The sequence below is a fragment of the Lissotriton helveticus genome, chromosome 4_1 (assembly GCF_964261635.1).
Source record: "Lissotriton helveticus chromosome 4_1, aLisHel1.1, whole genome shotgun sequence".
Taxonomy (NCBI): domain Eukaryota; kingdom Metazoa; phylum Chordata; class Amphibia; order Caudata; family Salamandridae; genus Lissotriton; species Lissotriton helveticus.
The window spans coordinates 1,526,741,667-1,526,764,420 of record NC_136063.1 but is presented as its reverse complement, the minus strand read 5'-3'; the positions used below and the strand labels follow the sequence as shown (position 1 = coordinate 1,526,764,420).

Here is a 22,754-nt window from a genome sequence, read left to right as displayed (position 1 = left end):
CCCAGACATAGTCAGAAGAACTGGTTCTCGTTCTTCTAAACTAGATTGCACTTTGAACTGGACTGATGGTGTATTATGAAAGTATTTTGCATGAGAGCTGTTGGAACAAGTTTGGCAAAAGAGGACAACATCTGCATTGCATAAGCATGCTTCCTCTCTTTTATAGATATTTTCTTGGTTGGTCCCAAACAACATATCCATGGCACAGGGGATGGTGGATTGACACTCTCTAGAGTGTCTGCGTGCTTTATAAGTTATTTTTTTCATTCATTCACGTCACATTTGTATGGTATAGGTCTTTCAGTGTTTAACATTTATCTACTATCTGGTTGCAAAGCAAGCTCCAGAGGCAATTGCTAATGCCATCAAATGCAATATTCAATAAGAACTTTACTTGCCTTGCTGCCATCTCAAGACACTGAGCTGAAAGGCTAGCTAGCAAAGAATCTGCCTGAATCATCTCCAGACACAAGTCAACTATGACGAACCAGGAAAACAAGCTGTTTTCTAGAGACTTCTATTCCTGGAGAGCACCTCCCCTGCAGCAGATTACAAAGGGGCATGTGTGTTTCAGTTTCTTATATTGATTCACCACTGGGATTAAAATATGGTCTGGGTTTGTCCTCTTTAGAAAAATCCATGTCCTCCCGAAAAAGAGCCAGAATTTGGGCCCTTGTCTGTTTCAGTATATACAAATAAGCTTACCACCTGGAACCTTATTAGTCAGAGGAATAGGAGGAAACTGAAAAAGAAGAAAGCCTCTTGTGACTAACGTGCTTTCCTAAGCAACAGTTCACTTTTCATTTCTTGTGCGACTCCAAGCACAATATGCTTCCATAATGAAGGGGGATTCCACCTCTCATCTCCTTGCTGAGGAGGCATGTGAATGAATCTTTAGAGGAAGAAGAAAGGAGCACTACCCCTCCGCTTCATGGAATGCTGTGTGGGTTGGGCATCTAAAGACATATGTTACATAATCACCAATATCCTACAGCAAACACATGGACTTTTCACCTCAAAAACCACTACTCTCCTTATGGGAGATTTTGCCCAGGAGAATGTCTGCTGTGCTCAGGCCCCTACCCTAGCATTTGCGGCTTGACTCTCAAACTCAAGATCTTGCAGACTACAGGCACTCTACCCCATCCCTCTAGATCTCGGAGTGTCTTTGGACTGTCTGCGTTATGCATAAACCCTCTGTGTCTGGGGAAATGTGCTGTCGCCAGAAACAAAAATTACATTTCCAGCCTAGCAAGGAGGACATCTAGAAAGAATGATGAAATCATGGTCTAGGTCATATTCGAGTACCTAACTGTTCAGAGGCAGTATAAATATCTTTAGGCAGCATGGCATGGCTCAAGAGCGTTTTCCCAAGAGGGCGGGCCCTTTACAATTTAGGTTGCGAAAGTGTTCTTCTGTCCTGAAGGTGAAGCCCAACACGCTTAGAGGACGCGGAAGAGAAAAGCTGTGGCGACATCTTTTTCATTCCATCTTCTATTCACTTCACAAATTATGAATAGATCTAAGATATTCATCTTAAGTGTCTCTCATTCTGCCTTTTCTCTCTTTTTAATGTTCCTAATGGGCTGCAACTATGATCTCTTTAAAAATTAATGCACAGCAACAAACAAAAATATAGTAATTTAACAAAACCTGCTGTGATCAAATTTGCGTAATTAACTAGAGCATTAATATGCAGCAGCCACATTGCCATAGAACACTGACACTTTACAGAAATGTTCACTATACACAAAACATTTACTATCCCCCATGTATGGTAGGAACAAAAGTTAAGCATCAGTTCAGGGGTCTCTTAATGCTCTTGCCTGCGGATATGAAGAGAAGCAGTCATCAATTTTGACCACCTTTCAAAAGCTATTTTTTATGAAAATGTAGTCAACATAAATTTGACAATGTGGAATGAGATGTATATTAGAATTCAAGCAAGCAAGGCAAAAAGTAGACTACCTTGACAAAATTCAAGACAGCCATCCAGCCCACTACTACAATATGAGATACCAAGTTTCAAGAGAATGTGGCCCTGGGATGTGATTATATAACTACAAAATCAAGTTGTGACACTCTTGCTAGTTCAAAATTATAACTAGCGTACTCTGACATGTAAATACTAATTCAGCTTCACATTTATGGGCTTAGATTACATTTCTGGGGAGCACAGCAGTGTTCTGAAAATGTATTATTATACATGAAGTTATATCTTAGTCTGAAAATACAAATATAGTTTCAACAAAAATCCATGGGCCAATAAGCAGCGGCTCTACTGATAATCTCTTCAAATAAATGTTACGACTCAATCAAAGACTAATCCTAGATTACTTTTGAACAGGTGTAGGAAACAGTGTTAACATGATTGATTTTGGTGGTTATCCGTTTAACAAACGATTAACACTCCCACCCCCACCAATCTGTCCAGTTTCCCAGTGCAGTATCGAACACAAGGTCAGACTGCAGCGAACACATTCAGTCCGCTCAATGCAGGGAAAACCTGCAAGGAGTAGCAGGATTTGAAGCCTCTCCCAACCAAGACAGCTAAAAAAATCCTTACGAAAGCAAATCAGTAATTCATTTCGGTGACGTTTCCTAGCAATTGTCAGAAGTAAAAAAAAGAAGCATGGGTGTAGATTTTCATTAGACCCAGCAGTCAATTACAGAAACCAAAAATATACTCTGTGGGTCACTTCATAACATGGCCAAGAGATAAACAAAGATTAAGTGTTTTGATTTCTTAAGCTCTTTAAAAAAAATGTTTTTTTTTTAAAAAGGATCAGTTCAAATGGAAATTAAAGAAATAGTGTGTGTGCTCGTACTATGAGAAAAATCCTAGCAACCTGAAAGAAGGTATTTGTATCACACAATATATTGTAGAATAGGTAACTAGCTATATATGTGTGTGTAATGATACAAATGTTGACCACTTCTAAAGCACACAAAACAAATTTACTGTTTTGGGGTGTTTCATAGTTGATGCCAATTCGCACCCATCTCCAAGTACCACGATTATAAAAAGCGGCAATTAATTTCAAGAAGCTTATTGGAGCTTGTAAGAAGTACTAACTACAAAACTACAAACAAATTTCATCTAATGTGGCTCAAATACTTGGAAAATCAAGGTTTTCTGCAATTTTGGAAACCTGAGTTGATCCAATTTATGGCTCGAAACCTCTTGCCTGCTTGCATTGTCAGTTAAATTGTGGTTGGCGGAGGGCCATGTTGCTTGTAATTCCAAGACCTGATGCGTGATGTTTTCCATCCACCCCTCACCATCAGAGCTGCACTGATGGACAGAGAGGCTAGGAACATAATGTGCTCTTTTGGCCTACCTCTTGCATCAATCAGTGCGTGTGTGAGTAGGCAAACTTCTACAAAATTGGTGGGCTTAAGTAAAGGTCTATTAGTTTCTAGGACGAGAGCTGAGCACACTGGCACAGTTTTGGTAGAACATGACTTGGGCTGCCCACGAATGGTACTGATAAAGCCTTACAGCCAGTCACTGCACAGTCACGAGCAGACTGCATTGAGGGGCTGGTGCATAGGAGGCGCTAGAGCGACGCCCCCCTAGCATCTACAGAAAAAGAAACTGGTCACTGCAGTTCGGGCAACAAGGATGTAAGCAAACGAATCTACAGCTTTCACAATTCATTTGTTTACTTTTCCACGCCTGCGTTTCACACAGCTGAAAGTGCACGTCAACGCAACCACGGTAGGAGAGAGAGCAGGAGTCTAGATGGTCTGCGCATGTGAGGGGCAGGGTCGGATTGGGATCACAATTCGGCCCGGGCACTGACGAAAAGAGTGGGCCACATTCATGAGGCGTGGCCCATATTTAAGGGGCGTGGCCCACATTCAAGGGGCGTGCCCTTTCATGAAACACCATTTGCACAGACAAGGAATGAAAGTGGGAGGATACTGTTCTTGCACAGGACAGGACACAGGGCCAAGGTGACAATGGCCTACATGCTGAGCAACTAAAAAAAATAGCAAGGCCCATTTCTGTCGCAAAATTATTCCAGCCCTCCATCACAGGAGCACCTGAAAAGCAGCAAAGGCCCTGCTATTACTAACCTACTTAGCCCTCCCCAGACCTTCAGCTCAGGAGCACATGAACAGAGGTAATGCACCTGCAATTAGTAAATTAATCAGCCCTCAAGGCCTCGGCAAAATGTCCTGGCAGGGGAGCACAAAACACAGCTGCTGGGTCATCCAAGGTAGCCAGGTAGCCAGGGGGAAGGCTGAGGTGAAGATGGTGCATGTTCCAAACATCACTTGGCCCCTACAGCAAGACCCATTCTTCCTCGCCCACTATGCACTGAATGTGAAGGGCTGTGGGTGAGGTGTTAAGACTAACACCGTTTCTGGGCTGCATGGGCGCCAGGGGGGCCGAGGTGAAAATGGCTCAAAGGCCTGAGAAACACCTGGCCCCCAGGGAGGCCGATTCTTGCAAACAATCACCCCTCCCCAGCCCAGCCTCAGTGTGATTGCTTGGCAGGGCAGGGGGTGAAGGAGAGGCCACAGCTGACAATCGCTGTCCGGCCGCACAGCAAGGCTGCTTTCAATTTCTCTGTCTCTGTGCACTCTGTGGGCCGTTTTATTTCTCCCCTTTCCTAGTCCACTCTCTGTGGACTGGGAAAGGAGAGAAAAAAAAGGCCCACAGAGGGCACTGAGACACCGGCCCTTCGGCCGATGCCCGAATGCCCGCCTTGCCAATCCGCCCCTGGTGAGGGATGCTTTATTTTCGCTCCACTCACATTGACAAACCACTGCATATTCTGCGCATACCCAGTGTAGTGCAGCATGTTTAAAGATAGCATCTTGCTCTGGCGGTGCCGTGTTTTTGACACAGTCGCCCATACTCTGTCAAATGGCAGGATACAGCCGAGTAAAGAAGGGTCAGGCCCCAGTTGCATCCAGCCTTCTGATTTGGCAGTCTGAAATCAGCCCCTGATTTGCAGATGCATGGGTTTGGAAGGCCCGTAGAAGCAGAGGAGAGACCCTATGAAGAAGCTGGCCTGCAGTAAATCGACAGGAAAGGTGGAATACAGGTTAGTTTTATTTCAGTCAATTTTAAGAGTTTTCCCCGTAAATGGCAGAGCGCATGAAAACATGAAAAGTGTATGAAGTAATTTTTAAAGTTGCTTTTCTTTTTCGTAATGTGTTGAAATGTTAGCATGTAGTGTCTGCAGTGGCCCCACTTAACCTCCATAGAGAGCAAATCAAATTTAACCTTTCTAAAAAGATTTTGTTTTTACTGTTTACTAGGGGTCGGCGAGCCACAAAGTCGGGTCAGGCTCAAACCTGGCTCTGGCTCAGCTAGAGGCCTGTTAGGTTTCATGTGGCCTCTGGTTCCCTCCCTGTACACGAGCTGTGGTGTTGTGGGAAGAGCTGCTGACTATGGAACTTGGAACCAGGTTTAAGTCTCTGCGGCAGCTCAACATCATGTGATTCTGGGCAAATCACTATATCTTACTATGCATATAATACCCATTTTACAAACTGTTGAAGAATTCACTGAGAGGTAAAGACAAATCTTAACATAAGGAAAGACAAATACATACCCATTTACTGGCTGATTTGTACAGAGTGAAACCAGAATACCTGGATAAATCATGGCTTTCCACCTTAAATTGTGCCTTCTTAGGCAAATATTTTATTTCACCACAACTCTTTACTTCATTATCGTGTATAAAAAAAATCACTTTCAAATGTGTGTTCAAGCTACCAGTTTTACAACATTACCACTTAATAGTGCAGTGCTACAATGTGCCCAATTCATATCAAAGCTTCAAAATGTTATAGATGTATACATTTTTGAACTTATAAGAGATATATTTTATTATATTTTTGTTTGTGTGTGATTTACACATATTTTCACAGCTGGGCTTGTGCACGGGCTCTAAGATCCGAGCCAACTCTCCCTGTTAATTTGTGGTCTTGTCCACCTGCACTATATATCAATGCAGCACGGAGAGGGATGTCTTCTGACTCATGCATAACACCTTTTGTTATGTCATCAGACACCTGAAGGGCCAAGTTGGTCCTGCTGTAACTGACCTAGTGAAGTAAATGATAAAGGGCTTATATTGACTTTAGCCAACAAAGAAGCCATGGATCTTCTCAAAACAGGAGATATTTTGTGCTTGTGGGAAACATGGACGGTAACATCAAATTCCAATAAAGGCTTTCAGGCGACCCACACATTGGCCAACAAGAAAAACATCTTTGGAGGACCGATTGGTGGGGTTTCAATCTTTGTAAAACTAAACATGCAAGTACGAATCGAGGAATGGCGTACGCACTCACCTGACGTCCAGATCACAACTATAAAAGGAATTGGATTAATGGGTATCCCGACCACAATCGCAGTAATTAACCTTTATGTTAATCCAAATAAAAAAGCAAAAACCGCAAACACTAGGATTTTCACCGGTCTGATTAGAGAATATCTCTATGAGAACCCAGGGCACAAATGTAATAAGACCGGGGACTTTAACATGAGAGACCTGTGCCCCCCGGAACAAATCCAAGGGGATAGTGGTCGAAAGTCTGCATCAATGAATTTAACTTGGAGTCTGTGAACCAAGCAGGGCAGACAAACAGGAAACAATCTACATTTAAAAACAATTCCATGCTAGACTACATCTTCCTGAGCAAGAATCACCTGAAGAGGTGTGAAGAATATAAGGTGCTAGTCACTACGGCAAGCGATCACCATCCAATATCCATCCACGTGAATATAAGCACCATGATGCATGAGGAACTTCTAACTGCTGGTAAAATGCTCAATCCAAACAATGACGGTACAAAAGGGGGTGGTGATGGACGGAGCATCTGAACCAATCAAACACTCACACCCAGTCAAAAGATCTGAGTTTAATCCATCACCGTTCTTTAGCCCACTCTGCCATCCCAGTTCAGACATGGCTATATGCAAATCTGTCTGACCCTGTGCCTCATGGGAACAGTCCAGCCCGAACTGCCAAGCCATGCCTTCCCTGGACCGGAAACAAGCTTCCGAGGACCGGTTTCTGGCATTACAGCCGTCTTCAGCCCGGCTTGCTTGAATCCAGTGGCAAAGTGAGCAAGGGACTCACGTCTGAGCATACCCTGCCACACTTATGGCGGCCAAAAGCGGTACAAAAGGGGGTGGTGATAGACGGAGCATCTAAACCAATCAAACACTCACACCCAGTCAAAAGATCTGGGTTTAATCCAACACCGTTCTTTAGCCCACTCTGCCACCCCAGTTCAGACATGGCTATATGCAAATCAGTCTGACCCTGTGCCTCATGGCAACAGTCCAGCCCGAACTGCCAAGCCATGCCTTCCCTGGACCGGAAACAAGCTTCCGAGGACCGGTTTCTGGCATTACAGCCGTCTTCAGCCCGGCTTGCTTGAATCCAGTGGCAAAGTGAGCAAGGGACTCACGTCTGAGCATACCCTGCCACACTTATGGCGGCCAAAAGCGGTACAAAAGGGGGTGGTGATAGACGGAGCATCTGAACCAATCAAACACTCACACCCAGTCAAAAGATCTGGGTTTAATCCATCACCGTTCTTTAGCCCACTCTGCCACCCCAGTTCAGACATGACTATATGCAAATCAGTCTGACCCTGTGCCTCATGGGAAAAGTCCAGCCCGAACTGCCAAGCCATGCCTTCCCTGGACCGGAAACAAGCTTCCGAGGACCGGTTTCTGGCATTACAGCCGTCTTCAGCCTGGCTTGCTTGAATCCAGTGGCAAAGTGAGCAAGGGACTCACGTCTGAGCATACCCTGCCACACTTATGGCGGCCAAAAGCGGTACAAAAGGGGGTGGTGATGGACGGAGCATCTGAACCAATCAAACACTCACACCCAGTCAAAAGATCTGGGTTTAATCCATCACCGTTCTTTAGCCCACTCTGCCACCCCAGTTCAGACATGGCTATATGCAAATCAGTCTGACCCTGTGCCTCATGGGAACAGTCCAGCCCGAACTGCCAAGCCATGCCTTCCCTGGACCGGAAACAAGCTTCCGAGGACCGGTTTCTGGCATTACAGCCGTCTTCAGCCCGGCTTGCTTGAATCCAGTGGCAAAGTGAGCAAGGGACTCACGTCTGAGCATACCCTGCCACACTTATGGCGGCCAAAAGCGGTACAAAAGGGGGTGGTGATGGACGGAGCATCTGAACCAAACACTCACACCCAGTCAAAAGATCTGGGTTTAATCCATCACCGTTCTTTAGCCCACTCTGCCACCCCAGTTCAGACATGGCTATATGTAAATCAGTCTGACCCTGTGCCTCATGGGAACAGTCCAGCCCGAACTGCCAAGCCATGCCTTCCCTGGACCGGAAACAAGCTTCCGAGGACCGGTTTCTGGCATTACAGCCGTCTTCAGCCCGGCTTGCTTGAATCCAGTGGCAAAGTGAGCAAGGGACTCACGTCTGAGCATACCCTGCCACACTTATGGCGGCCAAAAGCGGTACAAAAGGGGGTGGTGATGGACGGAGCATCTGAACCAATCAAACACTCACACCCAGTCAAAAGATCTGGGTTAAATCCATCACCGTTCTTTATTTTTAAATGTCTGTTTATGCATAGATTGAAGGATAAGTGGTTTGTGGAACCGTCTGTCTATTCATTGGAAGCTTTGGGACGGATCTTGTGGAGAAGATTGTTACTCTAATGGTTGAAGAGCTATCAATCTCACACCAAGGCGAGTGTAGACTGCTAGTCAACATCTGGTTAAACTGAGTACTATCAGGACATGAGGCTCAATTATCTTTTTCTTGCCTTCTTATTGTGAAAGGGGTTCTTTGACACGAGGACTCGTACATCTACAACGATAATTTAAAACAAGAAAAATATTTTTTCGCCCGAGTTTGAATGTGGCAGGAGGTGAGACGAATATGCCTTCATGTTTCGTGTATTGGTATGTTTAGCGCCATGAAGGACAGACTAATCCTGTATCTAGGATAAGGGACTTTTTGCTATAGGAAACTCCTACTCTTAAGAGTGCAAAGAGCTCGCCAAAGATGATGTAGAACTATATAAATTTAGGGTACTAATTTTGATGGGTATATCCAACGAAGCCAACACATATGTTTGAACTCTGTTCAGTTTCTCCATGATAAGAAAGCAAATGTATTTTTCAGATTGTTAAATAGGCAGTGTAGGGTCAGTTGGTTACTTGTTAGATAATACTTGACTTAATGAGGATGTTTATGTATACATTACTGGCGATGTTGATTATGATTATTTGTTATTTTTGTTTGCTTTACTTTATTTATTTTATTTATTTTTCACATTTTTAAAGCGCACTGTTACCCGGAGGTGTCCTGGCCCTGATGATGTCCCGGTTAGGGACGAAACGCGTCGGCTGTTGAGTGCATTTAATCATGAAAAGTTGGCTGATAATGTTGAATAATCATAATAAAGAATAAGAAGTACAAAGTAGTCGACTGGAAGATTTTGTCTTGGGACTCAACATTGAAATAGAAAATTGATAAATAATTTTACTGCACAGTTTTTGTTTGAGATATCGTTACGCTCCTTCTGTATGTGTTGTGCATTTGGTATAAAGGGGTTGGTGACGGTGAACCTGTAGGAAGTAGAGCGTATTTTGAAATTTAATCATAGATAGCCCTCTAGTGCACAGAACAGTGGACCCTCATCGTCTGGTTCTTGTTGGTTCAGCTATGGTTACACATGCCTTATGTAAATTAAATCATAAGCTTACATACTCAACAAGGCGCACTCTGATTCGCTTAGAGTTCAATATTCCAGAAATGGATATAGAATGTAAAAAATACATAGTTAACTTCTATCATCAAGTGATTAAAGCCGGTCCTGGTACAATCAGGGAAGCATTACAAATAGTTAAAAAGCTACCTCGTGTCAACCATACCTGAAAGCAGGATTAGGAAGGCAAGCCCTACAGAATGTTATGAGGACTAGACTCCTAACATTACCAATACAGGATTACAGGGCTCACTGGAAAAATACACCTTCAAGCAGCAGTGGATGTCATTTGTGCCAATACAATATAGAATCTGCTAAGCACGTTATCTGCTGCTCTCCTGTTATGCCCAAGGTGCCTATATTTAGGAACTATGTTTATTCAAAATGGCGTAAGATCATGCAAGTGGGCTCTAATGTTCATCTACACCACTACAGTGCCGATGGAGCTTGCACAAATTGGGAAATTATATGCAGTAGCAGGAATGGCACTACGATCAACGCAAGAACTGATGAGGACAGCAAAATAATACTTGAGCCACAGATCATCAACTGTGGCAGCAACCTTGGCATCATGATTTTGCATTTCGCCCACACGCACTATTATTCATCATTTAACACTGTATAGCTTGCTTTGGGAGGTGCACTGCCCCTCAATTTATCTCACATGCCTATGCACAAAAAATCAATTTTAAAAAAATAAAAAAATCACATGCATGCCTCTACGACACTTTCCCGCATGCTCTCACACCCATGCCGCTCAGTCTTATTTCGGTGACATCGCTCCGTCTTCTTTTTAGGTTCTTTCATGGCTCACATATGTTCCGTTCCATCCATCTTCCTGCGCACAAAATAATTACACTTATGCCTGCATGACATCTTATTGCAATTTCCACGCACCGTGCTTTTTAGTCTTGCTCCTCTTTTCTGCTGCATTTTCTTTTTTCGTTTTAAACGTTCATTCTTTTTTGTGACCTTTTAATCAAATGTATTTATTTATGATGTAACATGTATTGTATTTGTAAATGATTTTAGGTATTCATACAATAAAGAATTACTTACTTTACTTACACATGGTAACATGATGCACTTTGTACAACCAAATAAAGCAGGTGAGTCCTTCAATACCTAGGAAAGCCAAGCACATCACAAGAATATTCGAATAGGTCATAAGTGTCCTTAAAAAACACCTAGACTTCAAGCGAATTAATGTGGCAATTGGTATCCAAAGTGAACATTTTACAAAATGTTTTCAGCAAAGAATCCTTGAAGTAGGTTGTGCTCTCTGGGTGTGTGTGCTTGTTTATTTCAAATTTGAAGAAGATATTTACGCCTCATCACTTTCAAACTTCACCAGACGCCACTGAGACTGCAACATTTCCACGGGGCACTGCAGCCATTACTGGTGTCTGCTACAAATCCATGGCAGACACCGTCAGCCTCAGCATCCGTTTGAAGGCCTGATTTTGACTACAGTTAATGCCACAAAGAACGTTGGAGTGCTAGAGAGAGATACATCAGAGTTGTAAAGTTACTAAAGAGTGCAACTGTGGGTTATTTATTGTGTACCACAATTCATCTTATCATATATATGTCGCTAATTTTATAGTTCGATGTATGCACGGTCTCTACCAATAAAACATAATACGCAACTTGTAAGTGGATAAGAAGAGTGCTGGAGTTGCCATTTCGATGAGGTATGGACCTTGCATCAGGCAGCAAGGTACAGCAGTGAGTGGTACCACAGTTGCTGAGCACTATCGGCAAACTTGGGAATAAACATCACCAAATACTTGTTGTTCACTATTAAAGTAACTTGTTACAGAAATAGGTAATCTTCTAATCACGAACGTAAAGATGAATTGCAAATGCAAGCAGCGCTTAATTGGTAAAAAAGGAAGTGCAGGTGCTGAAAATTTTGCCAAGGAGGCCACAGCTCACTTCTTCCTCCGGTGAGCCCCACCTTCAACACTCTCACTACCTCAGTCTCTATCGTCTAACCTTGATCTGTTGTCTGTCCCCTACGTCTTTGCTCTAAGAGTCTATCTTCCAACCTCTCTAATTGTTTTCTATCATCTTTGTCTCACCTGGTGTGTTACCTTATTCCCTGCATTTCTAATTTGCCCTCTATTCTTTCTACCTCTGCCCTTTTTCCTCTTCATTTGTATCCATGCTCTGCTCTCTCTCTCCTCTATCTTGGCTCTTTACGATCACTCTTTCAGCAGTGATTAGCTGTGTCTCCGTTTTATCATTTGTCTGCTTTTTTTCCTCTGTCCTGTCCTCCACATCTTTTCATTCTATCTTCTCTCTTCTTAATGCTCTCTTCTTCACATCATGGCTGTTTTCTCTTCATATCTGATTTGCTCTCCTTCTCTTCTACTTAGCTCCATCTTATCTCTCTCCTCTGGTTTCTTTCTCCTCTTGACTCCTGCTCTCTGGCTCTCTCATCTATAACACTGCTGCTGCCTGTGACCCCTGTCGTCAGCCTGTACATGTCCCTGCTATTTTGAACTCTGCGTTTTCCTGTAGTCTTTCCTAAAGAAGAGGAAGAGGATATGTTTTACTCTTACCTACACCGAGTGCAAAAACAAAATGTACACCAAATGACAATTCTTTTTTTGCATATATTAATCAGTGCAGTATAACTGGGTTATTTGCAGAACAGGTAGCTGCTCGAGCACAGCAGGTGAAATCACTACTAGTGCTGCCTGTAATTAGACGGGCCAGGGAAGGCAACGGCATTGGCATTCACTGCTGTGCTTGCTGTGACCCTGCCTGCTACAGCACAGGCATTGTCCCGAGCCGTAATGCTGCCAATGCCAGTAAGTATGGCTGTGGTGCCTACTGGACTCATGCACGCTCAGCAATTACCATGCTGGGGTGCAGCGCACAGATTCTACAGGTGACGCCATGGCGCACAAAAGTTGTTTTGGGCCACAGCCGCATCGAGCACGTCGAGGATAGCAGCAATGCAGGGCTGCAGGATATGCTACTCTGGCTACACAGCAAGTGGAAAGTCCACACTTACTTTTATTTATTCTTCCTCAAGAAACCTCACTCCCAAGTTCCAAATGCGCTCTTGCAGCTTCCTTGCCTCAACTCAGTCTTGAGCCAGCCCCCCACCTACATTTATCCAATGGGAGGCTTAGGCTCAGGCAGTGGCATGGTGCAGCAGACTCTGGGAATAGAATGCAAGACATAGTTTGTCGATGACTTCTTGGATTTGTGATCGCGAGATGACATCATCACTAACTTGGTGATACACAATCATGCCAGCCTGGACAGGCGTATGCTGGCCTGTCTATGAACATTTACCAGCTAGAAACCATGCAATGTATGTTATATTTTTTATTTTGAATTTGAACAATTAATATTGAGACCACCACCTGCAGGGTCAGAAATTGTAGACGTGAAAGAAGTGCAGGTGAAAGCTCCTGCTCAAATTAAGCACTGAATGTAAGTATTTATTGTTTACAAACGTAATACACGTATCTAGATATAAAAGTATGAATTAAAATATGCTTGCAAAAAAAATAAAAAATAAAATATGGAATCCACAAATCCTGCCCAAAAAAAAATTTAAAAAAAAAAAAGTATTTTTAAGAGTTAGGGGAATTGCTTGCTGTTTGTTCCAGTAAATAACTAAGGTTACTGGGCATGCAGGTCTGGCAACATTTCTAGTCTTTTTCAAGGCCTGACCTTTTGACTCGAAAACAAGAGGTCTTCCGAGGCGTGTACTAAAAAGAATCTACTCAAATGCTTACTTTATTACATTTGAGGGGAACTGCCAGAGGGCGATTCTCAGAGCAGACATCTCAGCCGTCATCTGTACCACCGGAGTATGCCACTAACAAAGCCAGTGTCCTTTCTCCTGAAAAGCCCAGTAGACAACACAGATGCCTTAGAAAACAATAGATTTCCTCAAGAGGAGACAATGCAGAGTCAAAGTAGGGGACACTTCTTCTCATTTCTTCAGATGTATGATTGGCCGCACAGCAGTATGGTGTCAAAAATAATCTAGAAGGCTTAGCAAACCATCTATTTTAATCAACTTTAGCAGAAGATTACATTTAAACCTGCGATTAAGTGAAAGTATATTTTGCAAGTTACAGGCAAATGTTACCAACAGATACACAACCTACTAAACTACTTGACTAACATAAGAAATTTGGACATGATGCAAACACATTAAACTGATGAGGCTTCCTGCCTAGGATGCAAACATATAACCTGCAAGAGGCACACAATGCTCCCAGTAGGCAGGTTGGCCCTCTAAATTAAAAAGCGCCCAACCAGATTACGCACAGATACTACAGCAACTGAATCTACCGCGAATACCTTAACAGTAAAACACCCCATTACTTTCTGGCAACAGAAACTCCACAAGGCGTACCACCCTATTACTTCCCAAACCATAATTTCAAATGCGGTCTGTTTGTAAACAACGTAAGCCTCAACAGTATTTCTATCGCGTGGCTTCGTGCTGAAAGTTCCCTTGTGGATATAGTATATAAACATAATGCATATTGTTTTCTCCACTGCTGTGGAAAAAACAGTGTCATGCTATTAAACTGAGCCAACACACCAAGGTATATGCTTGGAGCGTGATACTGATAGGTACATGATGTTTTCCCTCCCCAGAATCAATCTGAAGATAGCAAACAACAGGACCCAGCTGACAGCGTGAACACAGGCATTATTCCCAACCGGCATCTGCTAGACACTTGGGAGAGCACAACCCCTTGAGGTCACGGCTGTGCTACCCGCTTTGCCCTTCAGAAAAAACGATACTAGAGCACTGCGGTCGAGGACCGTGAACGGCCTCCGGATCCAGGGCTGCATCACGGAATGGCGCCCTCCTGCTGGCATTACCATAATCCGGCTGCTCAGGGACTTACCGCAGCGCTCACAGAGCGCAGGAGCCGTGCGTGCAGAGACATCATGGAGCTCAGCTTGAGCCTGCAGCAGAGAAGCCTCGCTAGGAGGACGCCTTCTGGGAGCTCGAGCCCCGCCTTCCAAGGATCAGCAATCGAACACCGATAGGTGTTAGGCATCCTTTCGGTCATGGATATAGAAAGCGGACATATGTACGACCTCCTCAGATCTCCTTTCCAAGTCAGTTTTGAGCTTACTATAGTAGTGCAAGCCTTTGTTGACCGAACAGAACAAGCATTGGAAATGCAATAGGGCTCGCATTAGAAAAGTTTGAGCTATTGGTCTTATAAATGAATTTATTTTTATTTATGTGTTATTTTTTAAAATAGCTAAATTAATAACTTTGTCATTTACAATGCCAATAGTTATAACTTTCGCAAATGTGACACCTATAGCATTTGTAATGCAACATGTTTTGTATTTACGTGACTTAGATGTATTGATATTACAAATAACAATGGCTTTTAATTTTTTTAAATAATTAATACTTAAATATTTATTTAATTTGTAATGGCACTAGCTTAAACTTTTGTAAATAACTTTTGTGAAGATTATGTTCAGTGTTTTTTATTGTGACGAAAATCCAAGAACAGAAGTGAAATATTAACATCTTTTTGAGATTTGTAATAAAGCGTGAAAGCTTGAAAACAGCTTGAAACATTGAAAGAACATATTTGAACCAGTGCGGTTGCACTAAGTGATGCTGTGGTTGCGCTGAGTGATGCTGTGGTGGTGCTGAGTGATGCTGTGGTTGCGCTGAGTGATGCTGTGGTTGCGCTGAGTGGTGTGTGCATCGGTGGAGCTTAGTGGGTGCATTGGTGGAGCTGAGTGGTGGGTGCATTGGTGGAGCTTAGTTGGAGCATCGGTGGAGCTGTGTGGTGGGTGCATCGGTGGAGCTGTGTGGTGGGTGCCTCGGCGGAGCTGTGGTGTGGGTGCATCGGCGGAGCTGTGTGGTGGGTGCATCGGTGGAGCTGTGTGGTGGGTGCTTCGGTGGAGCTGTGTGGTGGGTGCATCTGTGGAGCTGTGTGGTGGGTGCATCGGTGGAGCTGTGTGGTGGGTGCATCGGTGGAGGTGTGTGGTGGGTGCCTTGGTGGAGCTGTATGGTGGGTGCCTCGGTGGAGCTGTGTGGTGGGTGCATCGGTGGAGCTGTGTGGTGGGTGCATTGGTGGAGCTGTGTCGGAGCTGCGTGGTGGGTGCATTGGTGGAGCTGGGTGGTGGGTACATCAGTGGAGCTGTGTCAGTGGAGCTGTGTGGTGGGTGCATCGGTGGAGCTGTGTGGTGGGTGTATCGGTGGAGCTGTGTGGTGGGTGCATCTGTGGAGCTGTGTGGTGGGTGCCTCGGTGGAGCTGTGTGGTGGGTGCATCGGTGGAGCTGTGTGGTGGGTGCCTTGGTGGAGCTGTATGGTGGGTGCCTCGGTGAAGCTGTGTGGTGGGTGCATCGGTGGAGCTGTGTGGTGGGTGCATCAGTGGAGCTGTGTCGGTGGAGCTGTGTAGTGGCTGCATCGGTGGAGCTGTGTGGTGGGTGCATCGGTGGAGCTGTGTGGTGCGTGCATCGGTGGAGCTGTGTGGTGGGTGCCTCGGTGGAGCTGTGTGGTGGGTGCATCGGTGGAGCTGTGTGGTGGGTGCCTCGGTGGAGCTCTGTGAGGGGTGCATCGGTGAAGCTGTGTGGTGGGTGCATCGGTGGAGCTTAGTGGGTGCATTGGTGGAGCTGTGTGGTGGGTGCATTGGTGGAGCTTAGTTGGAGCATCAGTGGAGCTGTGTGGTGGGTGCATCGGTGAAGCTGTGTGGTGGGTGCATCAGTGGAGCTGTGTGGTGGGTGCATCGGTGGAGCTGTGTCGGTGGAGCTGTGTGGTGGGTGCATCGGTGGAGCTGTGTGGTGGGTGCCTCGGTGGAGCTTTGTGGTGGGTGCATCGGTGAAGCTGTGTGGTGGGTGCATTGGTGGAGCTTAGTGGGTGCATTGGTGGAGCTGTGTGGTGGGTGCATTGGTGGAGCTTAGTTGGAGCTTCCGTGGAGCTGTGTGGTGGGTGCATCAGTGGAGCTGTGTGGTGGGTGCATCGGTGGAGCTGTGTCGGTGGAGCTGTGTGGTGGGTGCATCGATGGAGCTGTGTGGTGGGTGCCTCAGTGGAGCTCTGTGGTGGGTGCATCGGTGAAACTGTGTGGTGGGTGCATCAGTGGAGCTTAGTGGGTGCATTGGTGGAGCTTGTAGTGGGTGCATTGGTGGAGCTTAGTTGGAGCATCGGTGGAGCTGTGTGGTCGGTGCATCGGTGGAGCTGTGTGGTGGGTGCATCAGTGGAGCTGTGTGGTGGGTGCATCGGTGGAGCTGTGTCGGTGGAGCTGTGTGGTGGGTGCATCGGTGGAGCTGGGTGGTGGGTGCATCGGTGGAGCTGTGTAGGTGGAACAGGGGGTGCATCGGTGGAGCTGAGTGGTGGGTGCATCAGTGGAGCTGTGTGGTGGGTGCATCGGTGGAGCTGTGTGGTGGGTGCATCGGTGGAGCTTAGTGGGTGCATTGGTGGAGCTGTGTGGTGGGTGCATCGGTGGAGCTTAGTTGGTGCATCGGTGGAGCTGTGTGGTGGGTGCATCAGTAGAGCTGTGTGGTGGGTGCATCGGTAGAGCTGTGTGGTGGGTGCATCGGTTATGCTGTGTGGTGGGTGCATCGGTAGAGCTGTGTGGTGGGTGCCTCGGCGGAGCTGTGTGGTGGGTGCATCAGTAAAGCTGCGTGGTGGGTGCATCGGTGGAGCTGTGTGGTGGGTGCTTCGGTGGAGCTGTGTGGTGGGTGCATCTGTGGAGCTGTGTGGTGGATGCCTCTGTGGAGCTGTGTGGTGGGTGCATCTGTTGAGCTGTGTGGTGGGTGTCTCGGTGGAGCTGTGTGGTGGGTGCATAGGTGGAGCTAAGTGGTGGGTGCATCGGTGGAGCTGTGTGGTAGGTGCCTCGGTGGAGCTGTGTGGTGGTGCCTCGGTGGAGCTGTGTGGTGGGTGCCTCGGTGGAGCTGTGTGGTGGGGGCATCTGTGGAGCTCTGTGGTGGGTGCATCGGTGGAGCGCTGTGGTGGGGGCATAGGTGGAGCTCTGTGGTAGGTGCATCGGTGGAGCTCTGTGGTGGGTGCATCAGTGGAGCTGTGTGGTGGGTGCATCGGTGGAGCTGTGTCGGTGGAGCTGTGTGGTGGTTGCATCAGTGGAGCTGGGTGGTGGGTGCATCGGTGGAGCTGTGTCGGTGGAGCTGTGTGGTGGGTGCATCGGTGGAGCTGGGTGGTGGGTGCATCATTGGAGCTGTGTGGTGGGTGCATCGGTAGAGCTGGGTGGTGGGTGCATCTGTGGAGGTGTGTGGTGGGTGCATTTGTGGAGCTGTGTGGTGGGTGCATCGGTGGAGCTGGGTGGTGGGTGCATCCGTGGAGCAGTGTGGTGGGTGCATCTGTGGAGCTGTGTGGTGGGGGCCTCGGTGGAGCTGTGTGGTGGGTGCATCGGTTGCATCCCACACTCATTGTTTCAAGATAAAAGTATGCTACTTGCCACCATGCTTGAAATGCACGGAGATAGAAAGCTTACTAGTTAGAAAGTATTAGGCAAAGTAGGACGCTGAGTGAAAATACGCCTGAAAATGCACACAGCCATGTAAAGTTACAGAAAGCCCCCTGAAATGATAAAAGTGTGTTATATTCAAATAAAAGTACCTGTAACAGTAGTTAAAATGAGTCTTTGAGGCATAAAGTTTGAAACGCAAAAACAAGAAGAACTCACTTAAAAAGTAGCAAACATGCATAGTTCCATAGAGCAACATGAAGCACAGGATGAAGACAAGCACACAAAGGAGACAGCTGAAAAACGTATCCACTATCACAGAGTGCTTAATCAAATAAACAAGCGAGAAAAGCCAGAAACACCAGGGGTGCGGGGAAGCAGATTGCCTTCAAGCATATGGGGAAAGCGAGGCACTACAGAAAGGCGAGCGCGCATGAATAATTAGGGGAGGACAAATGCAGACACGGCCTGGGGGAAGCTTGTGGGAGGGAGGCTGGTGGCATTGTGCACGCGCTCACGTGCACTGCATCAAATCGCCAGTGGTTAAACTCTTGTTAAGCCACAATAAAGCTCGCCCGCTATGCGCAAGCGCATCAGCAGGCGAGCCCTAAAAACTTACAGTGCGGTTAGAGTCGCGAATTGCCGCGCATTATTAGCTTTATTGCTACTCTCTAATTGCTTGCTTCTTTTTTTATGGCTCTTCTTTTAGTTTTGTCCCTACTCTGGTAAATATCCTCTTATCACCCCCTTTTGCATATTATTTATTTATGTATTTATTTATGCATTTTTACCCAAAGGTGTCAGAGGGCTTTACAATGGAACCAGTTACATTACATAAGGACTTCACAGTACATAAATTACATACAAGGTACAAATAGATAAACTCTAAATTCACATAGGAATAGCAGTAAGAACTTTAGTCTACTAAATATACTAGTGGTTAGAGTTATATATATGCAGATCAATGAGAGAAAGAGGAAGAATCAAAAAGGGGGGAGATAGTTCATTTACACTTTATGTAATCAAGAAGAACTGGCTACACCTTGAAGCCTTACATTTATGTTTATGGAAAACCAGTAGGTTTTTTTATGAAGACCCTCACCCACCCACCTAGTTGGTGGCATTCATCATCGGGTCCCCCCCACAGTGCTGAGTGCACCTAGAGTGTGCAGTGTGCTACGACGCCTGGACTACAGCGGACCACAGGATTTTTGTGTGTGGTATAATGCAGTGAAAGTGATGATAAACTGCCTATAGGATCCCTTTTGTGAGATAAATTTTAATGATAGGCCCTATGACAGGATTAAAATAGAAAAGTGCGGATATGTGTAGCTTTATTATTATGACTAATATCCTGAAAATAGGTCTACATGTTTCAGCCAGTCTCTAAAATAGGCTGGCTTTCTTCAGGACCTGTGGAGTGGGGTTTGTTAAAAACCGTGTATTGGTCAGGTTGAGTCTTCCTGGCCAAGTGTGTGAAAAAAAGTGTTGCACGCGCTAAGATGGGATTCAAAAAGAGAGAGAGAAGAGGAGAACTAGTTGTATCCTCCTAGTTATGCCGTAGAAACCTGTAATGGAAAAAACAGACAAGACACAAATACATAAACATAGACATATAGTTGCTTGAACATGAGAGATTCATGCACTCGTGTGCCACACGCAATGTCAAACTTGATCATTTATCAATCTATGCGGGGGTGTCAGTATGTTTCAACCATGCGTGCATCGCGTTAATTAACGGGGTGTTCCATACGCTATAGTGATGATAACCGCAGTGGCTAGTTTGCGACGGGTTTGGTGTTTGAGACGTAATGCTTACTATGGTGAATTCGCCATGTACAGTATGAATCCTGGGAGGGGGCAGGGCCTGTAGTCACACGCTGAAATATGAAAATAAAAAGTGACAGGTTACTAATGAGCATCTGGTGCCAGGGAGGCCCTTCGTGCTGATCTGGAATTTAAGCCCGGGAGCTCCACTTTCTTCGTCAAGGTCCACTGCCCTCTGATAATACCTGTTGCGGCCTTAGTTCGGGATTCCGTCGATGTGAGACCGCTTTGGCGACCCACGTTATATGTGCAGTCTCCCGCCATCTGGTGCCGGTATTCAAGTGATCGCGTCATCACGCGGGGCGTGATTGCATCATCACTCGGGCGTGGTCACTGCTATGGCTCCTGGAGCTGAAACGGGCTGAGTGGGCTGATTGTTAAATTATTCAAAAAAAGGAAAGTATTCAGATTATAAGAATAAAAATAGTGGGACAGAAAGAGTATATTGGGCATATTAATGCCTTCGGACTATGCAGTAGCAGTGTTCAAGGTGGAGTGGAGTGATAGATGTATCGTCTGGTTTACACTTAAGGATGCAGATGTCTGTAAAATAAAGTCGGTATTTCAAGTAAAGACGTTATTAATGGAACAGTGTGTAGAGCTTGATGGCCTGATTCTGCAACAATTCAAGTCCATGCGCCCGAAGTAGAAGCTAAGACATACTGCAACATCAACCACTCGAATTGCACACATCAGCTACGCGCAACCTCCCCGAAACAGGAGCTCCCTAGGTGGAGAACGGTACCTTACCCCAATGCCCCATCCCATCCGATCAGGAGGAAAAACCCTCTATCATCGAACGATTTAACTTCCCTACTCCATTCTTATAAGATCCCGTCTCCACCTCTTGATATTGGGCACACCAATAACTCACAGTACTTTTCCTTAATCCAATCAATCCCTATCAATGCCTCTAGCGCCACAAGACACATCTCCAGAGGTATAGTTGAAACTAACCTCACACGAGTACCCATCCTATACAAACCCAACACTACTCCTACCAAAGCCAGGCTAAAATATATTCTACTAAACCGTAGGTCGGCCGCAAGACATGCTGCTGATATAGCTGACCTCATACTAACTAATGAACCTGATCGTATAATTTTAACTGAAACAGGGCTAAATAAATCATCTACGCCCATCCTCGACATACTAGTACCCGCGAACTATCACATCACAAGACTAGATAGAATTGCTAGGCCAGGTGGTGGTATTGCTTGCATTCATCTGAACAATCACTCTGTGAACCGCTCCATCTCCCCGGTTCTCTCTTCCTGTGAATACTTATGTTTAGACATCACTCACAATAGCAAACCAATATGTTCATTACATTCCCTTTACCACCCACCATGGAATAACCTCACCTTCATCGAACACCTCATGGATATACTAGCTACAAATATGAGACAACAAAACATTCAAATATTCCTGGGGGACTTCAACCTCCACTGGAATGACCCTGACGACCCAGAGGTCAATAGCCTCAAAGCTTTCCGATCCGACCTTAAACTGTCCCAAATCTGTGACAGCTCCACCCACAATAAAGGCTCAACCCTTGATATAGTAATTTCCAAAGGGGACTCCACCCAGCTTGAATTAATCCTCCCTTGTGACTGGTCTGACATCATCAATTTCCACATCAATGAATCAGTGAAACTACTCTCTGTAGAACCCACGAGAATGAAAATCTGGAAGAGGAACCTAAAAAACCTCAGTCCCGATATACTCGCAACCTCAAATCCCAACATCTTGCTTCCACCGGAAGGTTTAGAAGAGGTACAAGATCTGACAAACCATTACTTCCACTCCATGAACCTGGTACTAAAGAATCTTGCTCCCTTAAAACTGAAAAGAGTCACCACAAAAGACTCAAAACCCTGGTATGGTGGTAGGCTAAATTAAGATAGAAGATCACTTAGAGTAATTGAATGACAATAGATATCGGCACCATCCTCTGACCACCTCAAGTTACTAAGAAGCACGAGAAACTCCTATTACAGAAAGATTAGACGATCAAAAGCAGTAAGTAATTAGACCAAGCCAAGAATCGTTTAAAAAGACTATTTGAACGAATCAAATCTCAATCTAAGGGTGTCTCCCACTCCCCCCTAGTTAATCCAAACACACTGCCCAAATGCGAGGAATTTGCCTCCTTTTTCACGAAAGAGACAGAAAACATAAAGACAGATCTGTTTAACGATCTACTATCCCTCACCGACCCCCACATGATCTCCTCACTGACACCGGTAGGGATCCCTCTTAGTTGTTCTGCAAAGTTCGACCTAAAAAACAACGCATCCTGGGCCTCCTTCAACACTTACAGTGAAGAAAATATCCTAAAAACGCTTGCGGCCCTAAATCCCTCCAACCACTTTACAGACCCTCTCCCAGTAAACTACCTAAAATATTTCATCCCAATGCTAGTGCCTCTTTGGACTAGGATTACGAGCACCTCTCTCCTTCAAGGAACCATCACAGACATCCTTAAAGCAGACCAGGTATCTCCCATCTTAAAGAGGCCATCGGCGGCCACGGCAGACCTAAATAACTATTGCCCAATATCCAACATCCCCACCTTGGCCAAACTGCTAGAAAAATGTGTTCACACTCAGCTTAGCAACCACATAGATCACTTCAACCTGCTCGATCAATTCCTATCAGGTTTCCGTGCAGAGCACAGTACTTAATCTGCCATGACACACACAATAGATGACGCATTAAAAATCCTGGACCAAAAGGAAGC

The 22,754-nt window shown here is 45.4% G+C and overlaps 1 protein-coding gene across 1 annotated transcript in view; it reads right to left on the bottom strand.

The window, feature by feature from the left end:
• Nucleotides 1-14,810, bottom strand: part of NDUFV2 (NADH:ubiquinone oxidoreductase core subunit V2) — a 175,465-nt gene extending 160,655 nt beyond the window's left edge. Inside the window, exon 1 of the mRNA XM_078688131.1 lies at nt 14,636-14,810. Coding sequence (XP_078544257.1) covers nt 14,636-14,803 — 168 coding nt within the window. The 5' untranslated portion in view covers nt 14,804-14,810. The remainder of the gene's footprint in view (nt 1-14,635) is intronic.
• Between the last annotated feature and the right edge of the window lie 7,944 nt (nt 14,811-22,754).